The 26,249-nt window shown below is 44.4% G+C and overlaps 3 protein-coding genes across 9 annotated transcripts; 2 read left to right on the forward strand and 1 right to left on the reverse strand.

The window, feature by feature from the left end:
• The first annotated feature begins 174 nt into the window (after positions 1-174).
• Positions 175-23,859, forward strand: LOC111603519 (transmembrane protein KIAA1109 homolog). 6 transcript variants are annotated; one of them, XM_030223347.1, is made up of 23 exons: positions 175-410; positions 3,231-3,510; positions 3,568-6,748; positions 6,813-7,016; positions 7,074-7,623; positions 7,683-7,945; positions 8,003-8,123; positions 8,528-8,623; positions 9,229-9,809; positions 12,088-12,424; positions 12,484-13,692; positions 13,755-13,919; positions 13,980-14,232; positions 14,894-15,002; positions 15,184-15,299; positions 15,358-16,152; positions 16,210-17,041; positions 17,097-17,700; positions 17,756-18,676; positions 18,742-22,417; positions 22,489-22,689; positions 22,746-22,876; positions 22,942-23,859. In XM_030223347.1, the coding sequence occupies exons 1-23, from the start codon at positions 297-299 to the stop codon at positions 23,644-23,646; spliced, it is 15,444 nt and encodes a 5,147-aa protein (XP_030079207.1). In that variant the 5' UTR covers positions 175-296; the 3' UTR covers positions 23,647-23,859. The 6 variants fall into 6 exon arrangements, with proteins under 6 accessions (XP_030079207.1, XP_023176911.2, XP_023176913.2 ...); XM_023321143.2 differs by lacking the exon at positions 8,528-8,623 and having other exon boundaries at positions 13,980-14,253; XM_023321145.2 differs by lacking the exon at positions 8,528-8,623 and having other exon boundaries at positions 13,980-14,253; positions 15,244-15,299.
• Positions 1,281-2,449, forward strand: LOC111603522 (methylmalonic aciduria and homocystinuria type D homolog, mitochondrial). The gene has a single exon (XM_023321153.2). It carries the CDS (start codon positions 1,552-1,554, stop codon positions 2,278-2,280), a length of 729 nt encoding a protein of 242 aa, XP_023176921.1. The 5' UTR covers positions 1,281-1,551; the 3' UTR covers positions 2,281-2,449.
• On the reverse strand, positions 9,911-11,667 carry LOC111603521. 2 transcript variants are annotated; one of them, XM_023321149.2, is made up of 5 exons: positions 11,520-11,667; positions 11,289-11,466; positions 10,407-11,229; positions 10,103-10,346; positions 9,911-10,054 (listed from the first exon to the last, which is right to left on the reverse strand). In XM_023321149.2, exons 1-5 carry the CDS (start codon positions 11,580-11,582, stop codon positions 9,926-9,928), a joined length of 1,437 nt encoding a protein of 478 aa, XP_023176917.2. In that variant the 5' UTR covers positions 11,583-11,667; the 3' UTR covers positions 9,911-9,925. The 2 variants fall into 2 exon arrangements, with proteins under 2 accessions (XP_023176917.2, XP_030079208.1); XM_030223348.1 differs by having other exon boundaries at positions 9,940-10,037.
• Positions 23,860-26,249: the final 2,390 nt, after the last annotated feature.

A 26,249-nucleotide genomic window follows, 5' to 3' on the forward strand; every position in this document is an offset into this window, starting at 1 on the left:
CGTGGCTTCGATGAAAACGGACGAAAATAGTAAACAAAAATTGAGACAACGACGACCTCCAATACAAAGTGGGAAAAATCGAACTTTGTGCGCGTATGTGTGTGTGTGCATGTGTATGTTCAATAAGTTAAAATCAATGAAAGCAAATAAACATGAAATGTTTATGCATATTCATTGATAAAGTGCAAGAATAAGTAAAATGTGGTTAGACAGCATTAAGCGTTAATTTAATAAACGAGCTATCAACACCCAACCCCTTCTACCCTCGTTTGGCAAGAAAAAGAAAATCTGCGAAAATGGATTTGGATGAAACAAGCGACAATGGAATTTCCCTTGGGTTTCCCGAAGTGGGCACCTGGAATCGCACACACAATGTTCCGCTGGAGAACATGAAAATCGATGCACCCATGGTATAAATACATATGTATACTTATGCACATTTTACCCATATACGTATTTGCTTTGATTAATGTGTCATGAATCAGCAGAGGACGAGGCTTTATCAGCTTCTCGAATACTGCCTCTCACGTTGATCGCTCGCTACCCACTTAAATAGCCACAGTCATTCGACGAACAAGTGCGCGACTTTTTCCATTTGCAGCAGGCCTTATCAATCATTTAAAGATCTTTGGTCATTGACACAGACACACTCTCTCTCCATTACACTAGTGAACATAGACACAGTTTATTTAGAGCCAGCTTCGTATGTAATTGATCTAACTTAATATATATACCGATAACTACTCAAATGTATCGTTAACTATTCAACAATTAGTCAATCAAGGGGAATATAGAAGCACATTCTCTATAAATATGTTTAAAAATAATATACATAAACTTCGATAAATATCCGATATTCAGTCGATAGGTAGGTAAGTTAGCTTGAACTTGTAAAACCAATTAGGGATCTTATAGTAATGGATATATATATATAAATATATATATGTTTGTTAAGTATGTCTATCAGTATATAACAATATGCGTATGTTATTCGATATATATTCGATTAGTTTTATTGAAATGTTTGTGTATAGAAAAGTTAAAAACAGTTTTCATTACTGAAATTTTGAAGAGATTCCTATTCCTGTTCTATAACTTATCGTATACAAAACCCCTTTTTGAAATTTCATCCGCACTTTTTTATTTAATACATAAATGAGATTTATACAACAATCTCTTGCTCGATATTTGATAAGTTTCGTTTTCATAAACTTAACTCTAAACCATTTGCTTTTGAAAACAAAGCAATTAGGGTTTGTATTGACAACTGGCACAGAATAGGTCCTTAAGCTCATATTAATCGGGCTGGCTTTCTTTTTACTTATATGAACAAACGTTCTAAATTATTTTAATACGCACAGAGTCTATTACGCGGTCTAAGAACGCAGCTTTTGCAACGAATTTCTAAAAAAACGTAAAACTAAAATAACGATAAGCAAACATTTTGATTTTATGATCTGATAGCTAAAAATTTTAGTTAAGTTATTTAACGCCTCCCATCAACCACCTCACCAACAGACGAATTGTAATAAATATAGTAAATAATATATAATGCAAACTTTAAGATTTTTAAGTAGATGTTTGAAGGACCGAAAACTACTTCAGAATCAAAAATGCGTGAAGCCCGCTCGGCGGTTCACGAGTAGCAGTAGCCTGCCAAACTTTATATTGGTTGATATGGAGGAGCAGGACGATCTTGAGAATGATGATGATTTCAAAATTCATCCTATATATCCCATATTGGGAAATCGTTACTCCGATCTCTTCTATATGCCACATAGCGTTGGACCGGCCTATCAGGATCTGTTCACCACCGCCGATCAATTCGATTTGAGCAAATATCATAAGTCGATCGCTTGGAAAGGCAAGCCGATTCGAGCGCAGGTGGTGCAATGTCCCAAACTCTTGCTGACCCACATGAAGCGACTGTTTACTATTCCTTATTCCAAATTCAAGGATCCCGGCAATTTTAGCATCTTCAATTTATACTTTGATAGTGATGTAAACAGTGCTATCAAGGCATTTGTTCTCATAGCCTCGCAATATTCCGTGGAGTTTATGCAGGATGGCTATTGGTCGGACTTTGTCAATCCATTTACGGGTCGTGCATATTTCCGACCAGCTGCGCGGCGCACTTTCTGTACTGTGAATCAGCCGCGCTGCGTGGGCCACAATATATTTTTCAAGGATATTCATGGATGCACTGTCATCAAGGAGGCTAAGAAATGCACCTTTGCCGGCGCCATCTTTAGCGATGTGCCTGTCAACTATTTTGACTGAGCACTAACTTTAAACAACCGCACACAAAAAACATACTCTGATTTCCCATTTTCAATGGGATCAAGGTGTAAAAATAATTACTGTGCACAAAGTAACAATTTTTTTATATTAAATGTCATGGTTCCTTGTCTACATTAACACGTCCTTTAAGTTTGTGCGTAAATAATTAAAAATAATAAAATCGATCATGTATATTGTTTCGTAAAAACTTATTTAGTTAGTCAACAATTAATTAGATAATGATATGAGTTTTTGCTCTAATTTATGATCACTAAAAGATCATTAAACAAATTTTTAATATATATCCAATCTATTGGAATTTTGAAAAATCGTGGCAATTGTTCACTGATCCATGGACTACTCACCATATGGACTAAACCAAGCGTGACTAAGCGCATTGTTTTCTAATTTCATATCAATTTCATATTTGCATTAATTGCCATTTATAGCTTCACAATGCTATAGAAGTCAATCGAGAGTTCTCTTAATATATATATTAATCCGATAAGCCACGAACCACTTAAGTTGTTTTTAGACTTGAAGTTAAATCGAGTTTAGCTCGTATTTAGTTTTATTTACGTAGATCTGTTTCACATACGATGTGTGTTTCGTTATCAAAGTCAGTTGGCTAAAATATCTATGACTAAGTCAATAATTAACCAGAACCATAAAAGCTGTGAGTAACGTGAGTGTTTATAGAGTATATATATAACATATATAAATATATATATTTTAATTATATGCAAGCTGGGAAACTGGGCAACAGAAAACAATTGAAATGAGAGAATGGCTTTGTATGCCTCGTGCTTACATAGGGTATTCCTTAGTGACTACTTACTTTTTATATATAAAAGATTCAAGATTGCCCTTTGCTCTACACATGCTTTAACCCCTTAGCAAAAATGATATAATACTTAATTACGCTCGACCTTTGCTGTTTGCTACTGTAGATATGGCTGATCTGCTCGCTGCTGACGACCATCATGTGGGTGACCTACAACAACTTTTACAACTCTCGAGTTATTGGCATGCTGATCACAAAGATCGCCAACCGCTGGTTTATAAAGGGCGCCTACTTTAAGATAGGATCTGTAGCGATTAATCCGCTGGCTGGCAAAATAATGTTTAGAGACTTTGTGTACATCACCTATGATTACACGATGCGCGTGCAGGATGGCTACTTCATATTTCGCTGGTGGCGTTCGTATGTGCCCAAGGATGTCTCCGAGGGTAGGTATTCAAAGTCACATCATAAGGAAATCAAATTAAAGTCTTCTTCCTTTGCAGATCTCTCGCACTCGGACACGCGTTTGTCTGTGCAGCTGAATGTCTATGAGCTGCACATCTACAATCGCTCCGATCTGTACGATAAGTTGGAGAAGACTTTTGGCTTGGAGCCCTCGCTGCTGATACCCACGGATGTGGTGAGCAATGAGGAGCGTAATAAGCTCAAGGAGCATCATATGAATCTGGAGAATGCAAAGCAGAGCAAACGCGTGAATAGCGTTAAGAACTCTGAAGCTATGCAGGCCACCACCTGGCGAGATTTAATACCTGTTATCAAAATTGACATCAGCTCAGGTCGCTTTGTCTTTGGCAATCGCTTAACACCGACAACATTGTCCATATCCATGGAGGAGGCGCACTGCACGTACAGCACCAAGCCCGCAGTTTGTCCGCTCGATAATTTTATGCACTTCGTCAAGGCGAAGGTGGAAAATGCCAAAATTTTATTCTGCCCAAGTCCGAAATATACGGGTTTAATTGACGAACCTCCACGCTATATGGGCGAGGGTTTTGTGGTTATGATGTCCAACCAAATGGACTTGTATTTCTATATGGATGAGCCTGGAGTTGTGCCAGAGGAGCCGGTCCAGATTCTCTTGGCCAACGGCGATGAATCGGAGCCGTCGCCGCCCGTTTGGGGTATCAATGCACATTGCCTGAAGGGCACAGACTTTAGCTACGGCCCCTGGGCAGATAGACAACGCGATCATCTCTACAGATACTTCTATCCATCCGATTGGAAAGAAGCCGAGGTAACACCGACACCTCAGCCAGGTGAACTGCGCACCTATCAATCGTTTGATGTAACGCTCTGTGTGCTGAATGAAGCCACGATTGACATACTCTTCTCGAAAGAGAAGGAGACAAATGCCATGCATATAACCGTGGGCCCCGCCTCCTATGTGGAGGTGACCATACCCTGGGTGACCCTAGCCGATGGCTATACCTCCAAGATTCAGGGTCAACTGTTCCACGTGGAGGCCACAACCTCACTGCAATATCGCAGCTTGGCAGAGTTCGAATCGTTGGAGTATAAAGTGCGAATCCATTATCCAACCAAATGGAATGCGCCGCAGGATTGGAACATCTCGCTGGCTGGCTGCAAGACAACAGCGTTTATTGTGTATAAGCACAAATGCTTCTTCCAGGATCTCATCGAGGATTGGGCGAATAAAGCTAGACCCGATATACTTAGCTTTGTGCCCTACACTTGCAATTTTAATATACGTTTGAACGAATTCGAGATTCTAATGCTGTGCAACGAATACAATTGGATCGACTGCAGCAGTGCGAATCAGGAGAACAATCATTTGGGCTTCTGTGGCGATGTCTTTGAGATGAGCTTTGCGCTGCCCTTCGATGATTTTCTACCCAAGACTGTGACGCTCAAGTTCTGGATACATGGCGAAGGTCTCGACTTGAGTTTGTATGTGCCGGAGGTATCGTCCGTGCGACCCATTGTCCTAGCCATAGATGAGAATGCAAGACTGTTAACACGCGAAGGCAAACTAATCAGACGCCCAGAGCTCTATACGAAAAAATGGCGCAAGATTTGCCAACGCAGCGCCGGCTGGATCGATTGCTGGGCAGTGCCCATATTGGCACTGTCTATCCAATATGTTTACCATCCGGTGCCGCCGCTGGGGCCTGATCCACAAGCGGATATCACGACGCCCGAAAAGGAGGAGATTCTACTGAGTCCAATGCGCATACCGAAAGTAAGAAAATCTCCTGTTAGCAATAGTTGGCAGCAGGCACAGCAAATCGAGCAGCAGCAAAATAAATTCGATCCGGGCACTCTGACTGCGGATCAAGTTACAGTGGAGTTGGAGATCGGCAGCTCGGTGCTGATGGCATATGGCAATGTGCTGCGAAATTTTATCAGCCTCAAGGAGAATATATTTGGCGAGGATCAGAGCTTCACGGACATGGAGCAATCGAATGTGAATAATGTAAAGGAGCCAGGCGCTGCTCCAAATCCGAAAGATCAACTGCTGGCCAAGGAAAAGGAGCTGGCCAACAAATCCATATCAGAGACAGCTCCACCCGAAGAGAAGCGCAAACCGTTCGATCCACGGCTCTATCGCCCACTAGAGGTCATGGTATCGGTCATAGTACATGACATTCAAGCACACGTGATGAAGAACTGCAATCCAGATGATCCGCCTTGCCCGGTGGTGCTGATCGAACGCTTCGGCTTCGAGATGGACAAACGTTATCATGAGACAACGCTGCAAGTGCTTGTCAGTCCCTCTTATCTGCTCACAGCCGACACGCTGCAGCGCCAGCAGCGTGAGCAGCACATACAGCAGGGTCATCTGCTGCTCTCTGCTGTCCAGGTGCGAGGACATGCAATGTTCAGCAATGAGGGCTGTGCCTTGGATGAGGATACCCTAGAGTATTCGTGGCTAGTTGAAGTGCAGCTGGGCAAGCTGACGGGCAAGTTGACTCTGCCACAGCTGGTGAATGTCGTCACTGGCTTGGAGACACTTGTGCTGCTTGCCATTGATCCAGAGAACTGCTTAAAATCGCCTAAAACCGTTCGTAACTGTCATCATGGGGTGCCCAGTAATCTGTGCCCGCACACCAAGGAGGAGAACAAGTACAAATGCCCATCCTCTGAGGACATCAAATACAAGATGACGCGCGTTTCGGTAGATGCTGTGGACGTTTATCTCATTGAGAGCGGCACGGCTTTGCATGCTTGGATCTCACCTATACGACTAGCAAATTGCAATTTGCACGGCCAACGCGTCAAATCTGGCATCTCGGGTCTGTTGCCCTCAATTCTGCTTCGGCTCTTCATGCTCCATGCAGGCAATGCACCCAACAGCAGTTACAATACGAATACGACGGGCAGCAACCGATCGGGCAAGCTGCGACGCGCTGATCAGGACTCGCTCAAGTCGCAGGATGTGCCCAACAGTGGGCATTACGCCACGCATAAGCCCACCAGTAAACGCAGCTCCAACTCATTCTCGCAACGTCGCGACTCGCGCGAAGATTCGGCACGCAGCAAACTGCGCGATAGTGTGGATGCTCATGCAAAGCGCACGCCGCAAACATCGGAGCTCTGCGAGAATTGGGTGGAGGTGGGCTGCACCTCTTTGGGTCCCATACTGTTAGAAGGCGCCTCTGCACTGCCCATACCTGATCATGAGCTGCATCTCGTGCAGCACAAGTGAGTGAAAGCATTGGCAACAAGCGCTTTTATATACTAACATTTTTTTGTCTATTTTGCTCAGCTTTCTGCGTGAACACGATGCCAAGTTTAAGCGCTTGTGGTTCCTGTGGACAAACAATGGTAGTGCTCTTAGTTCCGGCTCGGAAACATCGCGTTGTGGTTGCATTGGTGGCTGCGCCTTCTTTGGCAGCAATCGAAATGGCCAAAAGTTCTTCAAGCCCACGGCCCAAGATGTGAATGACAATTATAATATAGCGCGTTATTTGTAAGTAGCGAAAAGTCTTCTTTATTACTTTATGCTCATCTCACTTCGTACTTGCAGCATCATCAACAACAGCAAAGATTTTGGCTTTGGCGAGAGCATTCTGCATCAGGGCCAGCTGGTCTTCCACACGCCACCTTATAGCCTACACTGCGTTTCGCTTTATGACGCGGCCGACTTCAATGGCAAGGGTAAGCTGTACAGACCCGCGAGTGAGATGCGCAATGGCAGCTTAAAGAAATCGGAGCTTGGCTCGCTGCCCGATGGCACTAAATTCAAAATTGGAGCTGGTGCAGTTGACAAACCAGAGCTTAACAGCAACCGGCATAAGTCTCGCGAGAGCATTGGGTCACCGAACACCCTGGAGCGACGCAGCAAGCGTTATACATGCACAAGGCAGACCTCTGTGGAGGTGCCGTACGCGCGCCTGCTGGACAGCCCGTCCAAGAAACTGCAATTGCAGCACGAGTCCATGGAGAGGGAGACAAACAACGCCATCAGCCAGCAAAGACGCGGCTCTGATTCGCACAGACTACGTGTATCGCCCCCCAAGACAAGCATATCCGACTCTAGACTGACTGGCGAGGTGGCTCTAGATGATGAACAGGAGGTAAGCAGATGATATGATAAGCGAGTGAGCTACATACTAATATTGAGACTTACGCTCAGATTCCCGACGAGATGTCCCACTCGGCGCCTCATTCGCATCCACTGGAATTTGAGATAGCGGACATTGTGCTGCATGGTGGAGACCAGTTGACGCGTGAAGTACAGCGCACCATATCGCTAACCTCCGAGAATCCCTCAGAGATGTTCTTCTCCGCCGAGGAAGACATATCGAATGTTATGTCACAGCGCGGCTCCATGAAGCAGCGAAGTGGCACTGGCTCCATCATTTTATCGGGTAGAAAACGTTTCTCCTCTGATTTCAGGTAGGTCCAACTAAATGTATATATTAGAACTATATATCTAATTGCAATATATTGTAGCATTGGCGCCCAAAATGAAAATGGCAGCCACACTCTGCCCACCTATCGAAGCGATCTGGAGATTCATCCATCCGAGAGCAACAAAACGCTGCCCAAGCGACCACAGAGCACAACAGAACTGGTAAAAACAATCGAGCAAATGTTGAAAAACATTCATATATATATATATTAAGTCTTTAAGTATTCAATTATATATACTATACTATATACACTTTGCAGCTTTACTGCTTTTAAGGCCTAGTTTATATTCCACTTTCACCAACTACAATTTATAGCATATAAAGCAGCCCAGTTCCAAAGTATTTGGGAAAAACTTGTCGTACATTTCTATATATATATATTTCTATATATATATACATATATCATGCATGCTCCTCTTCTTAACTTTAAGCTATATTTCTCTATAACTCTATTGTTAAACAAAATCCACACCTAAATTCTATTCCTTTCCACAAACTCGAAATTTTCGAATCATAAAAACTAAACGTTAAATAAAAACTATATAAATACGTAAAACTCATCCAGAACGAAGACGCGAGACGCATTCACGGTCTTGCCACACCTATAAGAAAATTAACAAATATATCATCACGACCCGAGTATCGACATTTTGTTCACGATGTGAGTAGTTCTTAGCAAACAGCCTAAAACAAAAGTACAGTAACATAAATTTAAAAACAATGAAATCCTTAATCTTTTACTAACATGTGTAGTGCAACTAGATTCAAATATTTCTTTCTATCTTAATGTTTCAAAATTCTTCTTATCATATGAAAAATGTTATGAAACTAAATTATCTTCGGTTAGCCGGAAGACTGCGGGAGTGGTTTGACTTATAATTTATTTATAATTATTTAAATATTTAAAATGGTCTCAAATTGTTCAGACCACTTTCGCAAATCCTTGTAGACAGATTACTAATTATTAAAAATTATTTAAGCTTAATTTTAATTTGTAATATATAATTTAATTCATTTTGAACCCTCTGCAAGGGTTTCTAATGCGTTGTCTGCATGACTTTAATATTTCGCATGCAACTTGAAGCTAATCGAAGTCTGATTTAGTTTATTTCTAGTTTAGTTTTAAGTACCTAACACACACGCACACATTGCACATTTGGCGCCACTTGTTCTGCCCACCTTTTCCATTTGATTTGTAGCCGTTTGCTATGGATTCCTTTACTACGTGTTTCTAATTGCATTCTTGGTTTGCTTTGCATTTCCCAGGCGGACTCACGTGGCTCGTCGTCGGGCACACCCTCGCTCTCATCGAACTCGTTTATATCGGCCATGTCGTCGCAGGAGGATGTGGCTCTGGTCAATTTGCATCAGCAGGTCAATCGACCCATCATCGATTCGCCTCTCCTGATGGCCAGCTATTTAAATCACTTGTCGCAGGTCAAGTGCTTCAATTGGAATGGCTGCTCATTTCCACTCGGACCGGATGTTTTCTCCACACCGCTCTTCCACGAGAACGAAGATGGAGGTCTCACTTACATTGGCAGCAAAATGTTGCCACATTTCGATTTGTATTCGTGTTGGCGGGAGATCAAAGTGGTGCCACGCTATGAGAACTCCACTGGCAGCAACAGCTCGGCCACATTTATGGGCGGCCCTAAATCGCATCCCTGGGATCCCAGTGTTCTGCTTAAGGAGGAGGAGACGGATAAGACGACAAATGGTTTCGATGACGGCGAATTCATGAGTCTTCAGTCGGAAGGCGGTGCGGCGTGCACCTCGGTTGTGGCTAGATTGAAGGGACAGCTCAATGTATTCCTTACGCCCCTTCTACTGGAGGGACTACAAAGGTGAGTTTCAATATACAACTAACCCAGACGCAACGTGTTTATTCACAGATTCTTATAAAAAAATATATATTTATGTATACATCGATCAATTGAACAATTGGAATAATAATGAAAACTTAACTTCGTTTAACACGCAAATGCGTTAGTTCTGCCAGCCTGATGGCTACATTGAGGTTGCTTGGCACGTTCTTATCACGGGGAAACGAGTCCATCAGCTTTTTGAGATAGCTTTCGTTGTTGTTGTTCTGGATGGAGTCCTTAATAGTCTGTTAAATATTTCAAGCTGCACTTACCTCGGCCGAGTCATCGTCGCATTTTCTTATATTATTCTCCCGCTTGATGCGCTTCGACTGCTGCAGCTGATCCTGTAAAGGAACTCGTTTATTGGCTGGTTGATACGGTTCATAGTTGAGCATTTCGCTGTGTTCCCTGTCTGTACGCAGCTGGTTTTCGATGGGTTCGATCTCGCTTTTGCCATAGCCCTCATCTGTTTGAATTAGGTAGCGCAATGGATCGCGCGCATTGTGCGCAATGAAACTGCCAACGGAAACGTTTATAGTTTAGTGGGGCATTGATTTATGTATTAAGGTGTCCAACCTGTCGCCTTCATTAACTCCGAGTTCGGCTGGATCATCCAGTTGCATATTCTCGTCCAGCTCTTCGGTCTGCTTGTCATCCTCCTCCTCTTCCTGTCGTTGTCTTCGCCCGTTTGCTGACCTTGCCAGCTCATGTCGCTCGTAGGGCATATTAAGCAGCTTCTCGTTTTGTTGTGATTGTCCAACCTCATCCTCAGCCACGTTCACTCGAGCCCAGGCGCTGTCTACTTTGGGCGACTCTTTGAATGCATCCACATTGGCTAACTTGTCATAGTCCATGTTTGATACCTCAGGTATTGCGTCTTCTTTGACATTCCAGTTTTTCAGTTGCCTGTTCAGCTTAAGCGCGTCGTTGCGATGAGCCTGAGCTGCCAATTTCTCCAAGCTGTCCATTGCAAAGGGCCCGTGATTCTCACTCACAGTGGCAAAGTCATGCATGCTTGGCCGCTGCATCGATCTGTGTTGTAGGCGCTGCAGGCACATCGTATCCTCTGGATCACATTCCTCAACAGTTTTGCATTTTAGTTTGGCTTTGTTTCTGTCTGACTTGGATCCATCTAAATGTATATCTAAAAAGCCGTCCAAGGATCTGCATGGGGTCGTACTCTTTCGAGTGGTTCCACTGCACCGCCGTGTGGTGGGTCGCTTGTTGCATTTGGGTTGTTGGGTGCAGTTGTCCTTTTCTTCTTCCTCGTCCTCATCATGACAGGCATCGTCTTCTGTTTGTCTGTCCGGCTTCAAGGCACTCTCCTGGTCCTCGTTCACACTATCAACATCCGCGTAAGGCTGCTTTTTGGCTTGCCTATGGTGTCCCCTAAGGCTTGCTTGCTTTGAAAGAAATTAATTATGGAAGGGTCTGCCTTTCAGCGTATGTAGTCTATACCCTTTAAATCGAATGGTCCATTGCCAGCATCATCCAAAAGTTTATTCAATGCATTCAAATCATCTAGGGATAAGCCATTGAGTGTTGACTCCACTTCAGCGTCACTTAGACCATTTGTTAAATCAGGATATTCAGCCGGATCGAGCTCCTCATTTCGTACGGGTTTTACTGCGGCTTCCTGCTGCATTAGTTTGTATTGGCAAGAAGTTAGAGAGGCTTTTGGCAACTTACCAGCGGATATGCTGCGATAAAGGTCAGCAGGGCACACAGCAAACCAACCCGCATTAGGAGCATTTCTATGAACTTATAGCACTTAAATTTGTAGTATATTGATCTTATGCTGATCGAAGTACAATGTTTTTGCTTTGACTTGTTTACTGATTACAGATAAAGCAATGAACTTTAGTTTTGGAATAGGTGTTTTCTTTATGAAACTGCTCCTTATCTGTGTCCTTTTTACTTCTTTCCACTTCTCTTATTTTGCAAGATGTTGCTTAAGAGGATTTATCAATAATTCTATGTAAGCTTCTTTCTCTCCGCTTATTTAGAATATTTACTAATTTCTCTCTCTCATAGATAGTACAGATTTTCTTGTTCACGCTTCTTCCTTTTCACTTTTTGCTTCTCTCTAGCTATCACAATTTCATCTTTTAAACACATGTCGAGGTAAAAGCCATGATATGTTGTCTATTGACCACTATCAACGCTTCTCTCTATTCCATTTTCACAATTTGATGTCGCTCACTTATCGCTTACATATAAAAGTTTAACAATAACAAATTTGTTTCTTACCTTGCAGAATGGTTGAGGCTGCCGTACCAACAATCCAGTCAATGCATCTGCTCTCTGTTGTAAACTTTATACACGCCTCTTGCATAGCGAAAGTGAAGAACGACAATATCTTAAAGCGTGATCAGAGTCTCAGCTACTGGTCACAGGTGCACTCGAATTCCAAGCGCTCGACAACCGAACGACATCTGCAGGGACCCGGCGACTCTTTTCTGAGCGATGTCTATGAGGAGAGCATTTCGACGAAGACTCAGGGATTGATTGTCTTGCCCAAGGTGAGCATCACAATGCTGCAGTCGTCAATTGTGGAGGAGATTATATCCGTGGCAGCACTCGACAATGTGCAGGTGAGTCAGAGATATATGCAATCACAATTTGTTGCGTCTAATGAATGTTTTGTATACAGGATCTCAGCTGTGTCTCGCTACTTACGTTCTACATGGAGGGCATCTCGACTAAATTTCATTTAGGTAAAACCACACGAGCCTCAATGCATAATGTCTATATACAGCAGGCCGTGCAATCGGGCAGCAGTCATAAGAAAGGTGGCATTATGAAGGGCACTCGTGCGTTGCTCGCTCATCTCTCCTCGCAAACGAGACCCGACAATGTGCAAGGCGAGCCGATACTCATTGAGACCTCGGAGAAGCAGCTGGAAGAGCTAGTAATTACACTCGATATTGGTCGTGCACATGCGCAGCTACGTCGCCTTAAGACCGAGGGGCAGTCGTGTGCCCCAGAGACTCCTATTATTGTGACTGCCATACCGGAGCATAAGAGCAAGGTGCTCTTCGAATGCCTGAAGATGCCCGAGAGTACAGGCATTGAGAGCATTGGCTACATTATGTTCGAGTGTGGCTTAGAAGGAGTTGGCGTTAAGATTGTAAAGCGTTCGCATTTCGAGAAGTCGGAGAATAGCAAAGAAGAGCTAGCTGAGATGACAGCTGGTGCAGAGGGCGTTGCCTCTACAGGAGGTGGCTTTAACCTAACCGAACTGGTTGGGGGTTCAGGTGCTGAAGCCGCAACTTCATCGGCAGATGCAAGTGGTGCTACCTCGAAAGCCGAAGCAGCTTGGCGTTTGATTACCAAAAAGCCACCAACACCTAAAACACCCAAAGAGAAATTCCCGCATGCGTTGGATAGCAATATTGCCAGCGAAGGTGGTGCAGAGCAGACACGCAAAGCGACACCAAAACAGCCGGCTGATGAGGATGTGGAGAAAGGAGCAGCGGGCAACTCACAGACATCAGGCACACAAAAGCCAGGCACCGCTGCGAATGCAGCGAAGGATGGCTACGACAAGGCGCTCTCGAATGTCAAAGGCACTGACAAAACCTCCTCCTGTGTAATAGAGTTAAAGTCTGTGTGGTTTAACTTTGCGGCGCCTCCTTGTGTGCCAATTACACGTAAAATCGATTTGACGCGCTTGGATTGGAATCTGTTGAGCACTGCCTCGCCGGCCATAACGGCTTGGATGAATCCCAGCAATCGTCTAGCCATGAAAATTGTGTCCCTGATGAAGGTGCTGCATACAAGGCAAACGGCAGTTGCTGCCTGCCTCATGGCGGATGCCATGGAGAATGAGAAGATTCAACGGAATCCAAAGATAAAGAAGGTCAGTGAAGGCAGTAAGCGATATGCCCATATAGATGCTTATATATAATCTCTCTCAATCAGAGTCGCTATGCGAACAACTATACGCTGTTGTCGAAGACCTTGCAGGAGGATCCCAGCTGTCAGCTTTGCTACATTATGCAAAAGCTAGTCTTGGATGAAGGCGTGCAGCGCATTGAGCAAATTTTCAAGCACGGCGAAGTGCCCCATTTGAATACGCTTCGGCAGGTAAGTAATATATCCACTTGCCTACAGATATATATCTTAATGTCTGCTCCATTTAAATAGGGTATCATTGTATTAAGTCGTCAGTGGAAGAACACCTTGTATAATCCCATATTGTTTGAGCATCAGTATAAGAATAAATTGGCTCGACCGATCAATGTGACATTCTCCTTTCCACAAAACGAAGAGGAGTGCGAAGCGGATGAGTGTGAAGGTGATGTTGAAATGGGCGCCTATGCAGGCGTCGGCGAGCATCCGGAAGAGAGTGAGAATGCTTTATTACTTGGGCAAACACAGCATCATCGAACTCACATTGGTATTCCTTTGATTAACGCTGGTCAGCTGCCTAACATGCAGCCAACTTCCTTTGTTATAACTAATATTTATATATATAGATATAGGAGTTTATTTTTGTATGTTTTTTTTTATGCACGTATCTGTTAATTAATGAATTAATATATAAGCCATGCACAAGTTAACTCTTTAAGCACTCGACAGACATTTGTTTGTTGGCTCTATATATGTTTTTTCCTAACTTTCTTTCTTGTTTGACTTACTTCTATTCTCTCTTCTACTTCTACTCTACTATACCAATTACCCGTATTATATGTCTTCAATCAGCTTTAAGTGTTCATGACTTCATATTGTTTGATGTCTTGCGTTTGCATTATGTATTCAAATATTTAATGTTACTTTCCTTTCCGGCTAAGTTATCAAATCAAAATTTTAGTTTTAAACAATCTAGTGCAGTGTGCTCAACAACTATGTTAATATATGTAAATTATTACGTAAAACTTCATAGATCATGGTCTATCTCTGTATTATACTCCTTTATTCTATTCAATCGAATAATTTCGCACACTGCACTTAGCTAAATTCTATTTTGGTCTCTAACCCCACTGAAGTGCAAAATTGTTATATTTATTTTCATTCAATATAAAAGTTTTTACTTAAGTCTCTTACCATTCCATATATAGACAATTCACAGTATGGGGGCATGTCCTATGCTCAGGAAACAGCGCATCATGGACCAGCATCCCAGAGATCGGCTTCCACATCGCCCAATATACATCACACGCGTCGTGGGTAAGTTCCTTTTTTTAAGGCTTTCAATGTATTCCATATCACATATATGCTTATGCATGTTTCGTCTATTAATGCCTTTGCCTGTGTATGTGTTTTTCTTTTCATACCCAACTCTACTTAACCATCGCATAAATATGAATATATTTGCAAATATATGATATTCGTATTGTTATATATAAAGTCTGGGCAAAGTGCACAGCAAAGCCTCGAATTATTCACATGGCAATTCGTCTCGTTCCAGCATACAAATGCTGCCCATTATATCGGGCTTAGTGGAGAAACAAGTGCCAGAGTTTGGTAAGCCTTAAAATTGAAATATAATTTTTCACATCTATAATATATACAATTTTGGCAGAGTATGGCGCCCTGCAGGAGGGTTCGCTGAGTTCAACAAACTCAGTGAATAAATTCTGGCTGGGTGCTGAAAATCACAAGGAGGATTTGTACTTCTGGATGGCCAAGCAACAGGATAATAACAAAAAGAAAGAACATTCTACTGAAAAGGAACATGCACGTCCAGCTCCACCTAAGCTTCATGGTCATCCACAGGCGAGAGGCACTATTATGCAGGACTCCATTAAGCTGCTGGATGCGCATTTGATCTTCGAGCCGCTGCTCACGTGCTTGGGCGTTATGCCACAGCAAATGATCAATAAGTTCTCAAACGCAGACATCTCTTCGCTGGAGAACTTTGGCACGAATCTCTCGCTCATTGGCACCTTTGATTCAATACGCGTAGACATTGTGGTCAGTGAGGCTGGCGATAAGAAGAACAATACTAATACTAAGCCAGCCAAGCTCAGTAAGAAATCGAATGGCGCACGAGCCTCTATCATGATGGACACGCCGCTCTTTTTGTGTGAACGAGTGGGCGTTGAGTTGGAGGTGTTGAAAATGTCCGATGGCATGGTCGATCAGGCGCGTCAGAATGTCATCTACATGTCCAGGCGGCAGCTCAAGAAGCACACGAGCACAGTCATCAACTTCAGTCTTAATGTGCGCTTCATTTCGCAGCAGGTGAATATGCCGCTGCTTCGACTGCTACATCAGATCTGCAATATGTATCAGAATGTGAAGGATGCTCAGAATGAGTTTCACGAGCATCCCGACTTGAGCAAGAAGAGCCAGACCAAAGACGAATGTAGTCTAGGTAAGAAACATGTAAAACTTGGATTGCAATTTCACTAATCTGATTTATTTCTTGTAGCCTCCGAACCAACGGATTTGTTGCCCTTTTCGGAACGCTTTGCTGGCCCTGGCGAAAGCTTTTCGGATGAGCGCTATGACAAATTTAACGAGACCATGCCCACAATGCCAGCAGGTCGTAATCGTCCCATTATACAGTTAACTCCATCGCCCAATGCCAAGAATCGACCGCAGAGCTTTGCGCAAAAGCTGCGTTCCACGGGCAAATCCGTCAAGGGCAAACTGGGCTACACCAACCTTAATGAGTCCAGCTCTTCGCCCCTGCGAGACAGTCCCACCATGTCGTTCCACGAGCAGCACATCTTGAAGCTTACCACAGAGTCGAAGGCATCGCTGAATGGTGGCTGCGCTACGAGTGTCAGTGGGGATTACAATAACACGCTCACCAAGTCGGCGCCGCTGCTAGAGACACCCAACTGCTGGAAGACAATCTATCATCTGCTAGAGTTGTATGGCACCATGCCGGAGACCAAGACAGTAGCGCAGCGGAGTTCGCTGAATGAGCACAAGAAGGCGCCTCCGAGCTTCGGCAACAACGACGAGGACGATCTGACGAATGCACCAACACCTTTGCCACAGCATCGCGAGATGATGCTGGTGGATGGGGTACCACCAGAGCGAACGCGCCTAATTGTCTTCGGCGTGGCCAAGATACACAAGACCCGATTGTTGGCCACGCTGTCCGGTCTAAAACTGGAGTCTGAGATTACCACGCTGAATAGCACGGCTACATGGAGAAAGAAGGCCAGACCTGTGTCATTGGAATGCTCGCTCACTGGCCAGGTGGGTCGTGCTATGATTGTATTACTCGAGGGTGTGGCGCCCAGTCAGCAGTAAGTACTAAAACCAATTTAATTAAGCTAGTTTACAAATTTATGTGCTTTACAGAACGGTTGTCAAGGTTACAGTGGGCAAGAGCCAGACGCTCTACTCGAGTCTTTCAAAGCGGGGCAAGGATAAGAACAGCGGCCTACTCTCTATTGGACCCGTTAATATAGACATACCTCAGCATCCAGTGGCTCTACACGGCATGATGACGCGCAGCTCGAAGCAGCTGTCTTCCACGTTGCAAGAGCTGCGTGTGAAACGCAATTCGGGAAGATCTACTTTACGATCTCATACAGCGGAAGAGCCAGATTCGCCATTCCATGCGCGCAATTCGGGTGGAGCAGCAAGCGGCGTGGGCACTGCCAGCGAAATGCGTGAGAGAACAATTTCTGGTGGTGCACAGCAGCAGCCGCAATATGCAGCAAGACGAGCTGCCCGCCTAGCTCAATCCAAGCCTGCGACAGCATCAAATGGCTTGCTTCAACCGCTCGTCATGCAATTCAATGTGCTCTTACAGAGTCTGTCCATCAATGCAGCATTGCTGCCCTCGCTGCAGGCGCAGTATCGCATGAATCATGTCAGCTCGATGGGTGTCACGGGGCAGCGAGCAAAGTTTGTCATTGATTTGCCCACGCACACGCTGAGCTTTAATACCAAGATACAGGTTAGTTGTCTCTTAATTTAATTGAGATCTAAACTAAAGCAAGTTACTGTTTCAGAACGAAATGAATCTGCCTTCGGAGGCATGCATTGGCCTACCACCCGTGCATGTTGTAGCAGAATATATACCTGACAATCGACAGGAGCATACGGAGAGCATTGAAGGCATTGTTTTACGACAGGGCGGCTATGTGAATGCCAGCGCTGAGATTGGCGAATTCGAGCGCTGCTTAACCACAGATCTTCTCAATCATTTGGTCTTCGTGCAGAAGGTGTTCATGAGAGAGATCAACGAGGTTCTCCAAAAGGTCTATGGCGGGGAGAAGCCAGTTCCTCTGTGGACCGAGGAGAGTGGCGATAATGCCAGCGTACAGGAATCGACGCTAAAACGCATTCTGTTCTCCATCAACATATCCATGAAGCGCATACAACTAACAGCCACCACACCTTGTTCTTCAGCTGTGCGCTTTGAAACAGGCACATTAGAGTTGCAGCTCTCGAATCGTGTCAAGAATTTGGGTGACATGAGCAATCGCAAATTGTTCTTCAAAGCCCACATCGATTTTAATCTGTCACTGGGCCAGATCATTAGGAATGTGATCTTTGATGAGGCTGAGCCAGAGTTTCAGCAATATGCCTTTTTCCATACGACCATCGGTCTGCGTAACGCTTTCCAGGATGAGCTGCTCAACGAAGACAAGGAGCTCATATTGCTGACGCTAAAGCGTCCCCTGGTCTACGTACAGCCGATAGCCGTGGACAAGGCCATATTGGTCTGGTTGAACTACAAAAATGCCTACGAATATTGGGCCGAGAAACGGGCGAATTTGTGCTACGAACATACAGCCCAAACCACTCAACAGGTCTTTGATCGCGTGGCCTTTGGTCAAATAGCCAGCTCCAATTTGTCCACATTATTCCTGCAACTAACTGTGGAAGATATGGGCATCTGTTTGCCTCTAAAGCAAGTCAATGCAATGGTGAGTGCTAAATTAATATAAGCTAATTAAATAATTTATTTATATGTATTTAATTGTATTTATAGTCCTTTGGCTCGCGTTCGTATCAGGACTTTGATGCCAAAGGCGCTGTGGTCATCACCTTGGAGAATACCATCATATCGGCCTGTAATTCCGGCTCCCTAGTCTCCAAGGGCAAATTTCAGGGTCTGTGTTTGCGCTTTGCAGATGATTTCGAGACCAATCTGGATGACTGGAAGCCGAGTAGCGTGGAGCCCATTATGAATGTGTGCGTCGTCTCTGAGGGCACCTTTGAGGTTTGCTCCCGCACCACAGCCGCCAAGAAGGGCGAGAATGCCAAGTGGCTGTTGAATGTGAAGTGGCAGATGGAGGGCGTTGACATTCATTTAGATGTGAACATTGGCAAGCAGCTCTCCTCGCTGGGCCACACGCTCACCATGCTCACGGGCTTCGAAGAAGACGACACGCAAGTGGAATCACCCGATAGCGATGAAGGCGATCAGAGCAGTCGGGATACGTATGTCCGAAGGCGTGCGGAATTCGATAATCTGCCCGCCTTTGTATTCGACCCGACTATTGACTCGAAGAAGCGCTCATTCATGATGGAGAAGGAGATGGCTGAGCAGTTGAAGATTATAAATGATTTGCGTACATTGGGTGCTTCTCATAATACGGTTGCACACGAGGAGCGACGCTTGCAGGAGCTGCAGGCCATTTGCTACAAATACTTCCGTCGTGACATGATACAAAAGTGGAGGAAGCCGTCGCTGCGGCGATCTCTAAAGAACTACGGTCGGTCACATTCGTATATAGGCAGTGGAACAGTACCAGGCGTGCCGGTAGCTAGGGAACTGCCCCTCGATAATGGCAGCAGTCACAGCTACGCGGGCAGACGCCTAGATACGATTGCCTCCAATGATGAAATCTCTAGCCTGCAAAGCACGCCCGCTTCCTGTCACTCACGTAGCGCATCCTTTAAGACGGGCGTAGGTCGTGTGACCTTCACAGATGCCATGCGACAGACATCGCTGCCGAATGCAGACACAGACACAGAGACCGCTGACAACGAGCTGGATTGGCGTGGCAGCATCCATGGTGATTGCACGCCCAGCGAAATGGATGTGGATGGCACCTCAGTAGAGATGCGACGCAAGCATGCACATGCCCATGGCCAAAAACAACAGCCAGAGCCAAACATTGATTTCGAACTGGATGTCAAGGTGCTTGTCAATTCGGGCAAGTGCGTCCTCCACACCAAGGAGAACAACAGCGGCGAGGAACGTGCTGCCTATGCAGCTGGTGGGGCAGCTGCCTCGAGTGTGAAGTCGCATAAGCGCGAACGCAGCATTGGCAACGATTGGGGCAGTCCCACGCCCTCGCGTCGACAGCGAGATAAGAGTAAGCTGCGTTTCAACGCCAGCTCGCATAATAATGCGCTGCTCGCAGATCTCACCATCTTTCATATACCCGGCCTGGACGTCAAGCTGCACTATCAATCACGCACGCTAGCCGACTCCAACGAGCAGCCATCGACACCAGCAAACGCATCAGCTATGCCACATATGCGACGCTTGGGCAACAAGCGAGCCACGCTGAGCGCCTGGATGACGTTGCAGAGCATACCAGAGGAGACAATCCTCTCGCCTCACATACTAGAGTTCCTCGAGCAAACTCTAGAGCCCATACCCGCTCGACAGGCCAACAGCGTGCCAGTCACGCCCTCGCATACAGCAGCTGTTAATCTGGATATATTGCCTGCAAATTATGCAACCTATGCATCATTTCCCGTCGATGTCATCGTTTACTTCCACATGCAGCCGTCCACGTTTAGATTTAGCTGCCTGCCGGTTTCTAGAGTGGAGTGCATGCTGCAGCTGCCCAGTTTGGATATTGTTTTCAGCTCCAAGCGCAGCGGTGATGAACAGGAGCAGCAGCAGCAACCGCAACAACAGCAGCCACACACAAGCCAAAGCCATGCAGATCAGCAGCTGCCCACTGGCGGGCTAAGTGTTACAGGCTGCCTGGCGGACTTTAATGTCTACATCTTTCATCCATATGGCGGCAAGAAGACCTCCAAGGAGACCCAGTTCTCGCCGCTAAGCGACAGCGAACGCAAAGATTCGCTGAGCATCAATGTGGAGTTCGTTAAATTTCACATTACGCGCTGCCGCAAAGTTTACATTGAGCCGTTGCCCAGTTCGAAGCGTGCGCTGGATCAATCTCGTGCTGTAATACGCTTTTCCACTATTGTTGACATTGGCAGCGCGAGCTTTAAGTACGATATGCGACGACTCACTGAGATTTTGGCCTTTCCCAAGGCCTGGTACAGGCGACGCATTGTGCGACGTCTATTCCTGGGTGATCTAAGTGTGCACCAGCAGCAGCAGCAGCAACAACAGGCGGGCGCAGAAACGCCAACGCCAGCCACGCCAACGCCCACACCCAGCGAGGGTCGCAGCAAGGACAAACTACGTCTGGACTTCGAGGGTCAACAGGCACAGCAGCAACTGGGTCACTTTGGCGCTGTGCGTAAGCTGAAGTCGTTGGGCAAGTCGTCCAGTGCTGAATCGTCCGGTACGCCGCCCTCTGAAAAGAATCAAATAACTGCCTGGGAAACTTTGGTCATCTTCGCGGTCAACTTCACCAAGCTGAATGTGCAAATGAATATAGGCAATGTGTGTGGCAATGTGGTCTGGCTAACCAAGGATTTTCGCTCGGATGGTCGCCTATCTATAGGCAGCACCGGCTATAAGAATATGTATGCAGGCATCTATTTGGGTGGCTCGGCACTGGATGCCAAGGGTGGCATTGTTGGCGGTAGCTTTGAAGTAAACAAGATCAACAAGCGCTTCCACATCAAAGAGGAATCTGGCATGGAGCCGTATCATACGCTGGGACTTAGTTTTATGGCATTGGAGCTGCGCTTGGACTACATGGGCACTTCGGTCCTGATGACACGTATCAGCACCTTTGCTGCGGCCATGAAGGACGAATGGCGCACAGCATCGCAGGCTGCAGCCTGTGGCAAGGATCAGCCACGTGCTCTGATCTTTATACACGGCGATCTCAGCTGGGATCAATTGCAGATCATGATATCCAAGTCGACGACTGCGGATCTTATGAAAATGTACTTCAAGCTTGAAGAGTTCTTTACCCAGCAATTTAAGTCTTCCAAGCGGGTGTTCTCCAGTCTAGAGCCGCGTTTGCAGGATCGCACGGCGAGCATCAAGCGCCGCCAGCAGCTGAAGAAGAAGCCCAATGGCGAGCTGCCTCCAGCAGCAGCTGCTCCCAATTACTGTGGTGTGGACAACACGGATGCACGTCATCATCGTCATTGGCAGAAGCCACTTGCACAGGCCATTGGCTTGGTGGTACCATCGCTGGTGACGCGCCTGCCACGGCATGGCAATGTGCTTGGCGGCACTGTGGATCTGCGTGGTCAGAACATTTCTCTCGCTTGCTTCCACGGCATCAACTTCAAGTCGAAAGCTTGGGCACTGTTTAGTCTGAAATCACCTTCCATCAATTTTGCAACTGAGGCGCGACAGCTGGAGGACTCCAGTGAGGTGCTCGTCACCCAGACATTAACGTCCTGCCTGGGCCAGACGACAGAGGTGCAGCAGCAACAGAATCACTCCATGGCCATTGTCAGTCGCATCACACGCAACATCATCTTTCCACCTCAATTTAAGACCCTCAACGAATGGTTCCATTATGCATTTGCCAACAGCGAAATTGATGGTGAGTTAATGTAACTTTGACTTCCGTCTGGAACTGAGTTATTTATTGCTTATGTGATTTCTCTTTAACAGCTGTGGATCGCTTCCCCATGCTGGAGTGTGAGCGGGAGATAGCCTCCAATTCAATTGAACGTACGCGTGCTTCGGGCAGCAGCAGCTCGGCTAAATCGCAGGAGCACAATCACAATCGCGAGGTTATCTTTGCGCTGCCCAGCCTTCAGCTGTATTTCAAGACCGAGCACAAGCAAGGACCCAGCACACCAGAGCCAACTGGTAAGCTAATCCAAAATTCTTTCTATATAATTAATAATAAAAACATTTTTCTTTAGAAACGAAACCTGAAGTTTTGTGCAGCTTTATAACAGAGTTTGATGATCACATATTTGTCACTGTGGATGCAGATGCCTTTTTCTTTCTGCATGATCTAATCACCTCGTATGTGACTGAAAAAGAAAAAGTGGTAAGTTGATTGAGTATGTCTTTCAGAGAAAGGAATCCTTAACTTATGCTTTTCCTCTCTTGCAGCTTGGTGCACAATCGGCGCGCGCCGCTTCGCCAAACTTGTCGCAGAAGGCGAGCCTAAAGCCATATTTAACAGATGACATACTCAAGGAGAAGAAGGGTGCTTCCAATACGAATTTGACCGTACAGAGCCAGCACCTGAGTGGCAGCAAGAGCAGCCTGGAGCCACTGCAGGGCAGTCATACGAATCTGAATACGGCAACGAATACTGCCACAACAGCAAACACTGCGACAACAACAACAACTACGACAACGACAACAGCAACTACAACGTCAGCAACAACGCAGCCGACGACAACAGCAAATGCAGCTGCAAGCGATGTTAAGGATGGAAATGCACAGTCAAATGCCGCAAATCCTGAAGCCGGTGCACAGCTGCCCAGCTTTGATATTGAATCGTTTGTGCGCGATTGGCGACACTTTGACTGCCAAACTTGGCATCTGGAGCCGACGGTACGACTACTCTCCTGGGCTGGTAAATCCATCGAGCCGTATGGCGTGGACTATATACTCAATAAGCTGGGCTTTAGTCATGCGCGCACCACCATACCGAAGTGGTTGCAGCGTGGCTTTATGGATCCACTGGACAAAGTGGAGGCGCTGATGATGCTGCAGCTGCTGTTAATGGTGCGCGAGAATAAATCGGAAGCTGGCCAATCAAAACAGCAGCAGCAGCAGCAACAGAATCATAATCGACCAGCTCCGTGAGAGCAACTCAGCCATGACAATTGACCAATTTGTATGTCGATTAATAATTAGCTTTATTCGCATTGTATATCGATCTTGTTGTAATATTTGTAATTTGTGTGATTTGTGTGACGATTTCTTGATCTAACCATCTCTATGTTTTGCATAGTAAATTGTTTTATTAGACTCAAGTTATTCGTATTATTAATATTAATATTATAATTAGCTAATCGGGCAACCTTCGTTAAATTGTAAATTGTTTGCTCGCTTCTAAATACACATAAATATATATATATATAATTACTTCGATTTAGGTCTAAAGTCAAGTGCTTCGCGTAATTTGCTCAATTTTTAGTGCTTTGTAATTATCGTATTGTTTATAAACTGATTGTGCGAGAGCAAAGTTAATGTTTAAACTATAAGTAGCAATAATTTATATACATAAAGGCATACTCTGCAACTCGAACAAGAACTGTGTATGTTTCGAAATAGATAATAAAATCGACTCTTCAAAGGGAATACCAATCATAATAAACGAAACGAGAGGAAGCAACGTTTTGTTACCATATGCGTTGCGTGGAATTAATTTAATTTTATAATTATATTTTAATTAATATATCATTAAATTTATTATTGATTATTAATATAAGTTTTACTTTATACAATTTAATTTTTTTTTCCATTTTAAATTTTCGGCTTTCTCTACTGAAACCGATTTGAAATACAGTTTCTCAATTATCAATCTCTCTATCTCTCTTTCTATTAGAATTTATAAGTGTATGCTTTAGTTGTGAATTTTAGATAAATATTTCGAAATTATAGCTTGCTTATTGCTAGGACTTAACCAATTGCTTCTCCTTGTGTGCCAACGCTTAGCTTTGTTTTTATGAGTAAAAATCAATGAGAATTTCCAATTTAATAATGTAATTCTGTGGAATAGATATTTTATACCAGAAGTAGGCAAAATAATTAGTTAAATGGGGCTAAAAAGACCGACCTAGTCGTGTTGATATAAATATAAATATATAAATAAACGAATATAATTTAAAATATATAATATTTAAATATTTTTATTATATTATATTTTTTATTTTATGAACTCTCAGACTCGAAATTTGCTCGTTTATTTTTAAGACTTCATTGCAACTCAAGTAGACCATGTCTAATTTTTTATAATTTTTAATCTTTCTAATCTAAAAGACATAATTATATCTTATATAGTAGCTCGATTAACAATCAAAATTTGTTTAAGTTTTCTTTTACAATTTTCTTGCAAGTTTCCGTTTTCGTCTCATAAGTTTTTAATTTAAATACATAGCTCTCTCCATTAAGCTTTCGATTAGTCTTAGCTGAATTAAATAAATTCTTTTAGTGTATAGTATATAGTATACATATACTTTATTTGGGGGATAGCATCTGGCCAGGCATTTGGTAGCGGCAAAAATGCTCTTTTAATTTTATGTTTTCTTTCGCTTGAGTTTGCATTCTGCGTTTCAGTTTCCTTCGGCTGGGTGACTCGACCTGCCACGCCTCCGCCGCCTACGTCTCCTTGGCTTGCTTGAGTAAACTTTGCATCCGCTGCGTGTATCCGTTTTTGTTTTGGTTTTCTGAGCACTGAAAATGTTTCTTCTACTTCTTCGCTTTTCTTGTGTTTTTTTTTTTTTACTTTTTTAGCCTTTCAATAGTATTTTTTTCTTAGCTTTTTCGTTTTCTTGTCACAGTTTTTTTTTATTTCGTGCGCCTGTGTGTCTTTGTAAACATTTCATTTTTATCAAGGTTGCGTTTTTAATTATTTTTCCTTTCTCTTGGCTTGTGCCCCCGCTGCTTCTGCTTCAACTGCTTCTGCTGCTGCTGCTACTTCTGCTGTTATGCTTGCTCTGCATACTATTAGGTTTGTCCTGTTTCTACATCATTTTGTGCAGCACAATTGGCGAAGCAAAAAAGTCATGGGGATTTTCTAAGAGCGCGCCCATTTGATGAGCTTTTCACGCACTGTAGGCGCGCCCTGAAAACTGAGTGTGCTGCACTGTGTGTGTGTGTGGTTGGGTGGTTGGCTGGCTGGTTTGGTTGGGTCCACCCTCGGGCAGGGTCGCGCGCGGTCTCTCACACAAAAGGCCATGAATGCGAGTGGTTTACTTTGGAGATTAGTTTATCTAAAGTTAATGAGGGTTAAAACTAATAGGCGAATGGCTTAATTTTTAATTATGAGACTTGGTTTCAGTCCTTTCAGTCCTTGTGTTTTGTTTTTCTTACATTTTTGTGGCTTTCCTTTTTTCTTCTCCTTTTTTTTGTATTTTTGGTTTGTTTTCTTTGCTGTTGTGGCATTTAATTTTTGTCATTTTGGCCCACTGCCACAGGCAATATTCGGGCTTATAAAACGACATTCTAAGGGCAACCAAATGATGAGATTGGCTTTTTAAAATTCGCTCTAAGCGAAGGGAGCGCGCTCCACAGAGATATAAAATTAGTCAGCAGCTAAGCTGTTCTAAGAATTTTTGTGTCTTGCGCTAAAAGGATTCTCGAGTAGTTTGAATGTTAAATGAGCTTGTCGACTTGGCCTTGCCAAACGAGTACACTTGTAAGAAATATACGAATTATTGAGCGTATCAAGTAAACAGCTAAAA

This window comes from Drosophila hydei, unplaced genomic scaffold, assembly GCF_003285905.1.
Source record: "Drosophila hydei strain 15085-1641.00,03,60 unplaced genomic scaffold, DhydRS2 tig00000172-arrow-pilon, whole genome shotgun sequence".
NCBI lineage: Eukaryota > Metazoa > Arthropoda > Insecta > Diptera > Drosophilidae > Drosophila > Drosophila hydei.

Coding starts and splice junctions, on each gene's coding strand:
- LOC111603522 (XM_023321153.2), top strand. CDS start 1,552: ATGCAAACTTTAAGATTTTTAAGTAGATGTTTGAAGGACCGAAAACTA.
- LOC111603519 (XM_030223347.1), top strand. CDS start 297: ATGGATTTGGATGAAACAAGCGACAATGGAATTTCCCTTGGGTTTCCC. Junction 17,042..17,096: donor GGTGTGGCGCCCAGTCAGCA/GTAAGTACTAAA, acceptor TGTGCTTTACAG/AACGGTTGTCAAGGTTACAG. Junction 17,701..17,755: donor GCTTTAATACCAAGATACAG/GTTAGTTGTCTC, acceptor TTACTGTTTCAG/AACGAAATGAATCTGCCTTC.
- LOC111603521 (XM_023321149.2), bottom strand. CDS start 11,582: ATGCTCCTAATGCGGGTTGGTTTGCTGTGTGCCCTGCTGACCTTTATC. Junction 11,230..11,288: donor TGGACCATTCGATTTAAAGG/GTATAGACTACA, acceptor TTTCAAAGCAAG/CAAGCCTTAGGGGACACCAT. Junction 10,055..10,102: donor GCGACGATGACTCGGCCGAG/GTAAGTGCAGCT, acceptor GACTCCATCCAG/AACAACAACAACGAAAGCTA.